The sequence below is a fragment of the Capricornis sumatraensis genome, chromosome 17, assembly GCF_032405125.1.
Source record: "Capricornis sumatraensis isolate serow.1 chromosome 17, serow.2, whole genome shotgun sequence".
Taxonomy (NCBI): Eukaryota; Metazoa; Chordata; class Mammalia; order Artiodactyla; family Bovidae; genus Capricornis; species Capricornis sumatraensis.
Window position 1 is genome coordinate 70814189 of NC_091085.1, and position 12639 is coordinate 70826827.

The window sequence follows — 12639 nt, forward strand, 5'->3', positions numbered from 1 at the left end:
GAGTAATCTATTTATCACACACACACATAAGAATAAAGCTGTTTATTGCAGCATTGTTATGAATAATAAACAATGAGAAGAAATCTAAATACCTAGAAAAATTATAGTAATCCCATACAGTGGAATACTATATGCTATGAAAATAATACTGCAGCTCTTGTGTATTGATAAGGGAGATTCTAAGATTCATTGTTAAGGCAGAAACAGTAAGGTGCAAGGCAATCGAAGAGAATGCTTTTAATTGTGTGAGTATAAATGTTTATAAATATAGAGATAATTAAGAAACTGGAGACACTGCTGGCCTCTGATAAGGCAGCTGTGGGATTGAGGGCAAACTTTCGTCCTTGGGAATTTTGTGCCATGTGGGTGCATTATTATTCAAAAAATAAGAAAAAATCCAAAAACAATTTAAAAACTTTAAACTTGAAAAGCATCATTAAAACACAGGGGTAGGACTTCCATGGTCGTCCAGTGGTTAGGAATCCGCCTTGCAATGCAGGGGACATGAATTTGATCCCTGGTCTGGGAAATAAGATCCCACATGCTGGGAGGCAAACAAGTAACTACAGAGGCCTAATGCAGCAACAAAAGATCTCCTATGCTGCAACTAAGACCTAACACAGACAAATGAATACATTAATTTAAAAAAACTACAGTGGGAAGACAGCATCAAAATTGATGTTCCTTCCTGTAAAAAAAAAAAAAATTCATTAGAAGCTCATGAAAATTAAAAAAGCAGGCCACTTAATAGAATAAACATGAGCCCAAATTTGTAAGAAGACATCTTTGTTTAACTGTCCCTGTGTCAAAAAATGGCTGGAAGGCTATAGCCCCCAAATGGTAACTCTGGTTCTCTCTTTGTGGTGAATCAGTAGTAAGTTTTATTTTCTTCTGAATGCTTTTCTTATTATCTGAATTTCTATCATGATCATTCATTTCTTTCATAACTAGAAACACTTTTAAGAGATGACTATATAAGTGTATCTCTATGCAGCGGCTCTAAATTGCTGCAACCTTTGTAACTGAAACTCTCCTTTTCTGGTAGGATCTCCAGTCTCCAGAGAGACCCTAAAACCCAGTTTTTAAGTTCGCCTTACCTCTCAGATCCTCACAATAAACCCACATTTAAGCCTTCCTAGGTAGCTCTTCAATATAAATCCTTTATAAAAATAATAAATTTGCAATAAATAATTGCGGGAATTACTACCTAATTTATGTGGTTGATCAATTCGTATTTCACATGTGTTAACTTTCTAAAACCAGCAAGCCCATAAAAGTTTCTAAGAACTCGTTTATGTTTTTTTGCGTGTCTCCTCCTATCTGCTGTGAATGTATATGTTGTCAAAGAGTGACTAGATTCCTGTTTCATTTTCCAGTAACAAAGAATGGCAGTAGTTTCAAAGTCACTTTCTCCTGTTCAAACAGAAGCCCTGTAAGACTTCAGCACGTTGGTTCCCAGAACATCTGATCATAATATCTTATGAATCACCATTATTTATTTTTCTAATCAGGAATGATCTTGACCAAAGAGGCATCAGAGGTCAGTTCATTGGCTGGTGAGGAAACTGAAGCCCAGAAGAGTTCACTGATAGCAGAATTAACTTCTGCCATTAGTTAAACTAGTCGCCTCATTTCCTTGCAGAGACTCTGTGTCTTTTTCCAATTGTCTTTTCTGAGAGTTTCAAACATGTGGAACAACATAGAAGGGAAGCTGAGTATAGTAGCCAACCTCCAAGACATGACCCCGAAGACCTTACATATCCTGGATTCACACACCCCATGTTAAATGCAGCGGACATATGTAACCAAACGATTATTGTGAGGGACGTTCCTGGTGGTCCAGAGGTTAAGAATCTGTCTGCTAGTGCAGGGGACATGGTTCGATTCCTGGTCAGGGAAGCCCCACATTCAGAGTGGCAACTAAGCCCATTCACCACAACCACTGAAGCCCACATGTCTTAGAGCCCGTGCTCCGCAACAAGAGAAGCCACCACAAAGAGAAGCTGGTGCCCCACAACTCGAGAGTAGCCGCCGCTCGCGACAGCTAGAGAAAGCCCACACACTGCAATGAAGACCCGGCACGGCCAGAAATAAATGCATAATTTTTTTTTTTTTTTTACATTTTATCTTTTTACTGTGAGAAGGTTGGCATGTAAATTTCAAGGTCAGGTCATAAATGGCATTCCTGTATCCACTTTGCTTTCTCTTGGACCACTTGCTATGGAAGAAGCCACTCACTATGTTGGTTGTGAAGATGCTCAGGAGAGGATCTGCCTTTTTCCTTATTTTTTATAATTTATTTTCAATGGGAGGATAATTGCTTTACAATGCTGTGTTGGTTTCTGCCATACAACACGGCAAATCAGCCATAAGTATACCTATGTCCCCTCCCTCTTCAACCTCCCTCCCACCCCCACCCCATTCCACCCCGCTGTGTTGTCACAGAGCACCCTGTTATGCAAACTGTGTTATGCGTTAGCTATCGGTTTTACACAGCTATCCCATTAGCTAACTAGGTAACATGTGGTATGTACATGTTTCAACACCGCTCTCCCAATTCATCCCTTCCTCTCCTTCCCGCACTGTGTCCACAAGTGTGTTCTCTGTGTCTGCCTCTTTATTTGTGCCCTGCAAACAGGTTCATCAGTACCATTTTTCTAGATTCCATATATTTGCACTAATATATATTTGTTTTTCTCTCTCTGACTTACTTCACTCTGTGTAACAGGCTCAGGGTTCATCCACCTCACTAGAACGGACTCAAATTCATTCCTTTTTATGGCTGAGTAATATTCCATTGCATACATGTACCACCACTTCTTTCTCCATTCATCTGTCAATGGACATCTAGGTCGACTCCATGTCTTGGCTGTCGTAAATAGTGCTGCAATGAATACTGGAGTACGTGTGTCTTTTTCAATTATGGTGTTCTCGGGGTATATGCCCAGTAATGGGTTTGTTGGGTCATATAATAGTTTCAGTCCTAGTTTTTTAAGGAATCTCCACACTGTTCTCCATAGTAGTTGTAGCAATTTACATTCCCATCAAGAGTGCAAGAGGGCTTCCTTTTAGGAGAGGATATTCTTATGGAGAGATCTACCTGTTAAGAACTGAAGCCCCTGCCAACAGTCATCACTAACTTATCAACCATGTTAGTCTACCACCTTGAAAATGGGCCTTCCTGTCTCATTCAAATCTTCAGATGAGACCACAACCCTGGCTGATATCTGACTGAAGCCTCATGAGCAACCTTGAGTTACAACCACCTGGATAACTGGCTCTTGGATTCCCAATCCAGAGAAATTGTGTGAGATAATAACTGTTAATATTTTTCAAAGGTCCTAAGTTTCGGGATAATTTGTTATGCAGCTATAGATAACTAAGACACTGGAAACAGTGTTCTTTAAAATGTGGGCCTTATACCACCTAGCTCAAAAATCCCCTGACTTCCTGGTTAAAAGTACATGTCCCTGCTCATACACTTTTGTAGGGAATGTAAATAGGTGTGGTCACTATGGAAAACAGTTCGGAGCTTGCTTAAAAAATGAAAATTGGAGTTGCCATGTGATCCAGCAATTCCACTCCTGGGTATATATTCTGAGAAAGCAAAAACACTAATTTGAAAAGATGTATGCACCCCAGTGTTCATAGCAGCATTATTCATTTACTCACAATAGCCGAGAAATGGAAGCAACCTAAGTGTCCATCAACAGATGAATGGATAAAGATGTGGAATATTACTCAGCCATAAAAAAGAACAAAAATCTGCCATTTACAACAATGTGGATGGGCCTGAAGGATATTACTCATAATGAAATAAGCCAGACAGAGGAAGACAAATACTGTATATTTTTCACTTATATGAGGAATCTAAAAAATAAAATGAATGAAAATAACAACAACAAAAAAAGGTGCATGTTCTTGGCTCCATCTAAGCCAAATGTATTAGAGGGTATCAGTGTGATACTCACGCGTCTGCATTTTGACAAACTGCTGTTGTTTGGATAATATCCTTAATTTTTTTGGACATATCCAGACATCACCTTTACTATTTAATTTAATTAGCTTTGTTTTTTTTACCTGGGGTGCCTATATCACATAAATATTTTATTTTATTTATCTATTTATTTTTATTTTTAATTTTTACTACATAAATATTTTTAAATTTCTTTTGTTTTTAATTTGTTTTCATATTTGGACAAAATATATTTTTCTAATATATATAAAAATAAGTAGCTGTATTTATTTTAAGTAGGATAACTGTTTACCCCATGTATCAACTAAAATCATCTTCCTTACGCTCAGAATGAAGTGTAGTATCCTCTATCTTAGGTAAAATGCTGAGATAGAGAAATAGAGATTATCGGAAAATGATAAGAGCTAAAGCACCCCACGTTTTCTCTGAAGCTGGACCAGCTCTCAGTGCTGGCACCTGTAGCATCTCCTCCCAGCCTCACCGCATTCTTGGGCAGCGGGCAGGCTAAGGTCTGATCAGCGCCACTCTTACAGATGAGAACACTGAGCCACATACAGGTGCCCAGGCCTGTCTAAGGTCACAAATGCTATCACAGAACGCAAGCCCTGTCTCCGGGCTTCCCATTCATACATTTTTGCAAGATATGCTGTTCCTCCATGGCCAAATAACCCGTAGAGATCAGGAGAAAAGGAAGGATACCTAAGATATAGAGGGCATATTATTGTGAAAGAATGTAATGAAACACTTAGACTTACTGGAAATTTTATAGTTTTGGCATAAAAGCTAAAAGCTAAAACTATAAAACTAAAAGCTAAAAGCTAAAACTATAAAACTCTCTAAGGAGGTTTTCTTGTAGGAGAAAAATCTTTGCAACCTTCAGGTAAACAAAGATTTCTTTGCCGCAACTAAGACCCAGCACAGCCAAACATATATATAAACCCCAAAGATTTCTTAGGTCACAAAAGCCCAAATTAGAAAAGAAAAAATATCTGATAACCTCAATCTTATTTAAGTTTAAACATTTTCTTTGAAAGATACTGTTTAGAAAATGAAAAGGTATGACACAAATTTCAGAAAATTTTAAAGGTGCACACATCTAACAATGACTTGCATCCATAATGTGTAAAGACATCTTACAATTCAGTAAGAAGACATACAATTTCCCCCAAACTGTCAAAATATTTGGACAGACATTGCACACCAAAAAAAGGTATATAAATGGCCAATAGGTACATGAAAATATGGTCAAATAATAATTTGTCACGAGGGAAACAAAAATTAACACCACAAGACACTATACTAGAATGATGACAATTAAAGAAATGGTCAATACCGTTTGTTGGTAAGGATTTGAAGCAACTGGAACTCTCTCATACATCACTGATGGGGATGTAAAATGATACGTATGCTTCCCAGGTGGCACTAGCGGTGAAGAATCCACCTGCAATGAAGGAGATGTCAGAAATGTGGGTTCCATCCCTGGGTTGGGAAGGTCCCCTGGAGAAGGAAATGGCAAGCTACTCCAGCGTTCTTGCCTGGGAAATCCCATGGACAGAGGAGCCTGGGGGGCTACAGTCCATGGGGTCACAAAGAGTCGGACACGACTTAGTGACTAAACAACAACAATAAATGCTTTGGAAAGCTAGCAGTTTGCTATGAAGATAAACATAACCTTACCACAGCGACCCAACCATTTCACTCTTCAATATTTATTTACCCAAAAGAAATGAAAATGTAAATCTATAGAAAGACTTGTATATGGATGTTCACAGTTACTTTATTCATAAGAGCTCCAAATTTGGAAAACTTTAAATGGTCATTTCTGTCCCCTTCTGATGCCTATGTCAGATGCTTTCTCTATCTCCTTTATACTTTAATAGAACTTTATTACACAAAAGCTCTGAGTGATCAAGCCTCATCTCTGGCCCCGGATTGAATTCTTCTCCTCTGGAGGCCAAGAATCCTGGTGTCTTTGCATGGTTCAGCAACAACCTTTCATCTTGGGGGCTTGTCTGATTTCTTCAGGACAAGATGGGAGCTAACAATTCCAGCCTCACTCCCTTGAACTGTATCCTGAAAAACTGGGATAGATTTGATCCCCCGGGCTTAAAGAAGACATACCTGGTCTTCCTATGTGATACTGCACGGCCACAGTATCCGTTGGAGGATGGCATCGGTGGCCAGTTGGAGGGTCTCTTAAGTATCATACTGTTTTACAATTAGACCTGTTCTGTAGAAAACAAGGGAAATGGGTAGAAGTAGCAGGCAGTGGCACCCCACTCCAGTACTCTTGCCTGGAAAATGCCATGGACGGAGGAGCCTGGTAGGCTGCAGTCCATGGGGTCATAAAGAGTCAGACATGACTGAGCGACTTCACTTTCACATTTCACTTTCATGCATTTGAGAAGGAAACGGCAACCCACTCCAGTGTTCTTGCCTGGAGAATACCAGTGACGGTGGAGCCTGATGGGCTGCCTGCCGTCTATGGAGTCGCACAGAGTCGGACATGACTGAAGTGACTTAGCAGCAGCAGCAGCAGCAGTATATATGTCAGAGAAGGCAGTGGCACCCCACTCGAGTACTCTTGCCTGGAAAATCCCATGGACGGAGGAGCCTGGTAGGCTGCAGTCCATGGGGTCATAAAGAGTCAGACATGACTGAGCGACTTCACTTTCACATTTCACTTTCATGCATTTGAGAAGGAAATGGCAACCCACTCCAGTGTTCTTGCCTGGAGAATCCCAGGGACGGGGCAGCCTGGTGGGCTGCCGTCTATGGGGTCGCACAGAGTCAGACACGACTGAAGAGACTTAGCAGCAGCAAATAAGTAAAATGAAGCATATCATACAATAGAATATTACTCTGTGATAAAAAAAGAATGCCCTATTAAAAAATGGTAACATTTATGAATCTCAAAGCCATGCTGAATGAAGAAGTCAGAAAAAGAATATGTACTTAATGATTCTGTTTACATAAATTCTAGAAAACACAAATTAATTTATAGTAATAAAAGCAGATTAGTGGTTGTCTGAGCAGCCAGAGAGGAAATTTGGGGATGATGGAAACATTTTGTATCTTGATTGCAGTATTGTTACACTTTTTCTTTTCAAGTGCATATTGGTTATTTACACGTCTTCTTTGAAGAAATGTCTATTCATATCTTTTGCCCATTTTAAATTGAGTTATTTGTCTTTTATTACTAAGTTCCAAGAGTTCTTTACATATTTTGAGTTAGTCTCTTGTTAGTTATACGGTTTTCAAATATTTTTTCTTATTCTATTGGTTGTCTTTTCACTTTCTTGATAGTATTATTTGTAGCATAAAAGATTTTAACTTTGATATAGTCCAGCATATCTGTTTTTTTTTTCTTTGTCTCTTGTGCTTTTCGAGGTCGTGTCTATAAAACCATTGCCTAATTGAAGGTCATGAAGACCTACTCCTGTGAGTCTTATAGTTGTATGTAAAGAGTTTTATAGTTTGAAATCTTGCACCTAAGGGTACTCAAAACCCTTTAGGCATGAAAACCCTTCTCTGGCTTACAGTTGTAGAGCAACCGACTGTCAATGTTTGCTTCAGACCCAGCACTTTCCAGGACACCGAGCTTTCAGTACTATAACTCAAGTCCTGAGCAAACCAGGGTGAGTTAACCAATAACCCTCCAACTTGCCAGCTCTGATATAAATTATTATCCCAACTCTCCATGGCTTAAGAAAGATACTGAATCTCCTCACTTGAAAGATGTGTGTTTTCAGTTTAACAAGCATTTATTGAGTGCTCACAACAGCAAAGCCCTGGGGTTGAGTGTAGTGAGGAATATTAAATTTCAATTTCAGTGTCCATAAATAAAGTTTTATTTTTCTAGGCCCTTGGGGGTACATCAGAAACCTTTAGGAAGCTTACCTTCTAGAGGCAGAGCGGGGGCGGACATTCTAGTGGAAGAGGGAGGTGTGCCACTGAACAAGATAAAGAGGAATTTGAAGGCAGGAATTGGGTTTTATTCATCTCTGATTCCCCAGAACTGCAGAGATCACTCGTGAACGATTGTTAAATAAATGAGCGATCTTTGGCTTTCTCCTACACAACTTACCCAATTTTTTTTTCTTGATTCATTTCATAAGATCTCATCTCCGTAATGACAATGTCATGTCTAACTTATTCTCTTATCAGTTACCCAGTGACTATCACCTTGCCCAGCATACAGTTGTTAGTCGCTAAGTCTCGTCTTGACTCTTTGCGACCCCAAGGACTGCAGCCCCCCAGGCTCCTCTGTCCATGGGATTTCCCAGGCAAGAACGCAGGAGTGGGTTGCCATTTCCTTACTCCGGGGGATCTTCCCCTCCCAGGGAACAAACCCTGCTTTGGCGGGCGGATTCTTTACCCCTGAGCCACCAGGAAAGCCCTGGCGGACAGTAGGTGCTCAATAAACAATGCTTCAACGCATGGAAATTTTGTTTTTCATTCTTTGCGTTTGTGACAGCCGCCTGGTTTTCAAGAATATCGAAGGCAACCTTAAATGAATCCATACACACAAACCTTCAGAGAGGCATCGTCAACCGAAGAGCCCTCATTGGTACCCAGACGGCCATTTCACAGGCTGGCGGGCGCCCTGTCGGCACCCCAGAGCATCACCACCAGCCCCAGAGAGCCTGTAAATTTCGCTAACCAGAAGGGCTCTCCCCGCCCCCTCTCCGCGCGCATCTCGCTCTGCCCTCCGCCGCCTCCTCTCCGCCCACTCTCGCCGCGGTCTCCTGGCGGCGGCGGCTTTGTCTCGTGGGCTGGTCCCTGGCGGCTCCCTCCCCTGAACAGCTGCCACCGAGGGAGGCAGCCGCGCGGGTCCGGCATCCTAACGCTGAAGCCCCCGAGCGCGCGCTCGCCATCCACCACCACCATGTAAGGGCCATGAGCAGGGCTCGTCCTGGCGCAGCGCGGACATGGAGGAGGACTTATTCCAGCTCAGGCAGCTGCCGTGAGTATCTTAAGGGCGAGTCAGAGGCAGACAGGCTTTTCTTAAAAAAAGAAAGAAAGAAAGAAAGAAAACCTGCAGGAGAGCATCTCGGCATGCCTTCCCGAATTTAAAGGGAACGGTTTCAGGGGGAGAGACTCAGGCCTGGAGGAGACAAGCCATTTTCCCAACCCCACCGGCTCAGCCTCTGTTATCTCTGACTCAGTCCGGTTTTTTCTTTTTCCCCCAGATCCGTCAGAATCTTAACGGGGACCTAAACGTGTAATATTTTCCCTTGGAATTGCTCTTCCTCCTAAAGGGATTGGGAGGGTCTGTGTTTTAAGAAAGCGTTAGCTGCTGTTTGGAAATGTGGAGTGAATGTATGAGTCCGTGCAATGACATGGGTCCTTTCCAGCCCTTCTCCTATGCTGTGAAATTCCGAATTTTCCTGCAAGGTCTTTTAGAAGGGAAACTGATGTTGCATATTGTTTTCTGAAAAGCTGGGATTCCTTCCTAGAGAGGAGGCTTCGGCGAAGTCCCCGTTGTTTATGAAGTGTGTGAATGAGAGGGCTGTGTATCTTTGGTGAAACCTCTTGCCTTCTTCTGAATGAAAGGTTTTTGTAACAGCTAGCTAAGTGAGGCTCACTGTCAGGGGCTATCCTTGGGAACTCAGGAATACACTGCTTAGAGGACTGGAATTTTTCTTTCTTTTTTTTTAATTTTTCAAGGATACCAAATTTGCTCTGAAAATCTTGGGGAAATACGGTCAAGCAATGGAAAGGGCTTGAAAAGGGGCATTCAAAATTCTCCAACCTCAAGCTGATGGTGATTTGTTAAGCAAATTCCAAGAGTATGAGATGGAGCAACAAAAAGAACATTAATGGGATTTTTGTTTTAACTTTTAGAAGCACTGGTCACTTGGATGGTAAAAGCAGACACTCCTTTGGAATTGTTAGAAAGGATACATTATTGTTAGTATGTATATTTTCTTGACTTAATTTTTTTTTTTTTTCTCTCTCTCTCTCTCTAAACCACTGAGGAATTCTCCCAAGTGACTTTTAGTGTGACTGCTACAGCTCTCTGAGGCTCTGAGTACTGAAGGGTATTGAGATGTCTACTTCTCATTCAGTGTAATATTAATTTGGATTAAAAATTTTAATTAGTGAAATGTTTACTTTTAAGCTTTTATTAATTGATCTGCAATGGCCTGTCTTATGTAACACGGCATTATTTCACAAATGCTGAAAGATGCCCAGTTATACTATCCAAAGTCGATCTATGAATCCATAAAAATGTATGTACCTGAGTGCAGATCTCTCAAGGAAAACATTTATTTTCATTGAAAATAAATATGTTAAAAACCAACCTATTACCTCAAAATAAAAAAATAATCCAGAAACTAAAATATGAAATTTGGAATTCAGGATAAGGATACATGTTGGAGCTGCAGTTTTACTAAATTTTCAAATGCTGTCAGGGCATGTGAACTTTGCAAATTACTCAAAGATTCATGTATATTTAATCTACTAATAGATAGACATACACTGGAGTGACAAGCCCTTCCTTCATTAGAAAAAAATCAAACCTAATAAGAGGATTTTACTTAAGCTTAAATTAATTTAGTTTTTATACTAATAATAGTACATATATAGAATAAAGTCCAAAAAGAAGCACAAGAATAAGTCTCTGTCTCCCCAGTGTTAAGTTTCTTGATAATTTTCCTGATTTTTACACACATAAATACATGTAATATCTATTAGAAAGGCCACATTGTGTGCTAGCTAAGAGCACTGGCTCTTGAATAAGACAGACTAGGCTTCAAATCCCTACTGTGCCATTTCCTGGCTGTGTGACTTTGTGCAAGTGACTTAACCTTTCTGAAACTCAATTTCCTTAGCCATAAAATGGGAATCATAATAGTACTTGATTCAAAGGCTTATTGGGAAGATCATGTGAGGTCATTGTGCCAAATGCCTGGCAGACAGAGACATCAATACATATGAACATCTGAAAAATAATTTATAAAATTATGATTATGATGATATCTGAAAAAAAGTTTGTAAAAACAAAATCTGTAGGCTCTTTCTGCTGGAGTCCCCCAGAATGTAATCTGCAACCCCCAAATTACATTTGAACAAGGTCAAAATTAGCCCTGAAACATGTTAACATTCGTTTATTTAAAAAAAAAAAGTAAAAGGAACGGCTGTGTAAATCTGAGTGGATTTCACATCACGACATAGGTGTTTTTTAAACCACACCCTGTGTATATTATTCACAGACTGCCGGCAACAGATGGCCTGAGAAAAATATGGGTTTTTTAAAAATCAGAGTGCCTTGTAGAGGATTGGCAAGAGTGGACCTTGGAACAGGCTCAGTCTTGCGGGAAGCCAAGTGTTAATAGATTTACAAGCCACTAAGTTGTTTACAGGGTCAGGGGAGGAGGAAGGAGTGAGGATGTCTAAGACACAGTCCTTCCCAGGACTTGGAGGTGCCTTCATGAACAGCTCCGCGATGGCTTGTGTGAGACCACAGACAACCTCTGCCTGTGCACAGCACTATGTGCAGGAGATTCAGAAGGCTGGATTTTGTATCTAGTTCTGCCTTATTGTGAGATCTTGTGCAAGTCAGATTTTCCTGGGTCTCTCCTTTCTGGGATGAGTTTCCTGAAAACAGATTATGCAGACTACATTGACGGATTGGCTCATCCATTCATTGATTCACTCATTCACTCAACAGTTTTCCTGAGCATCATCCTACATCGGGGAATTCTATGACCAAATAAGATACATGGTCTTTGCCCTCAAGGAGCTCACAGCTAGAGCTTCAGTGTCCAAGACAGTGTCCAATACATGTGGCTATTTAAACTTAAATTATGTAGTTGGTATATGAAATAATGTCCATGTGTAATACACAGTGGGCTTCCCAGGTGGTGCTAATAGTAAAGAACCTGCCTGCCAGTGCAGGAGACACAAGAGACAAGGGTTCAATCCCTGGGTCAGAAAGATCGCCTGGAGAAGGGCATGGCAACCCACTCCAGTATTCTTGCCTAGAGAATCCCATGGACAGAGGAGCCTGGAGGGCTACAGTCCATAGAGGCGCGAAGAGTCGGACACGACTGAAGCGACACGTGCATTCACATTATAAAGTATGATTTATAGGTAAAATAGGTCCTGTTTAAAAAGTCAATTCCTTCATTGCGTTGGTTGCATTTTGAGTGCCCAGTAGCTGCATGTGGCTCAAGGTTGCTTTAGTCCCATTGTGACAGCCTGGGCCCAGAGCACTTTTGGAATTGCAGAAGGTTCTATTGGACAGCACTGGTCCCATGGGAGAAGCGAATATTGAAGACACAGTTTCACAATAATTATGAGAATTGTCTTAGGGGCTACTTACTTCAGTTAGTATGATAATCCACCTTGCTGCAAATGCAAATAGCATTATTTCCTTCTTTTTTAATGCCTGAGTAGTATTCTGTTTCGTGTGTATCCCCCACATCTCCTTTATCCATTCATCTGTCGATGGACAGACAGTTAAATTGTTTCCATGTCTTCTTGGCTGTTATAAATCATGCTGCGATGAACACTGGGGTGCGTGTATCTTTTTGAATTATGGTTTTCTCTGAATATATGCCCAAGAGTGGGATTGCTGGATCATATGGTAACTCTATTTTTAGTTTTCTAAGGAAACTCCATACTGTTCTCCATAGTGGCTGCACCAATTTATA

The 12639-nt window shown here is 40.7% G+C and overlaps 1 protein-coding gene across 1 annotated transcript in view; it reads left to right on the plus strand.

The window, feature by feature from the left end:
- The first annotated feature begins 8907 nt into the window (after positions 1 to 8907).
- SVOP (SV2 related protein) overlaps positions 8908 to 12639 on the plus strand; it is a 66991-nt gene continuing 63259 nt past the window's right edge. Inside the window, exon 1 of the mRNA XM_068989625.1 lies at positions 8908 to 8942. Coding sequence (XP_068845726.1) covers positions 8908 to 8942 — 35 coding nt within the window. The remainder of the gene's footprint in view (positions 8943 to 12639) is intronic.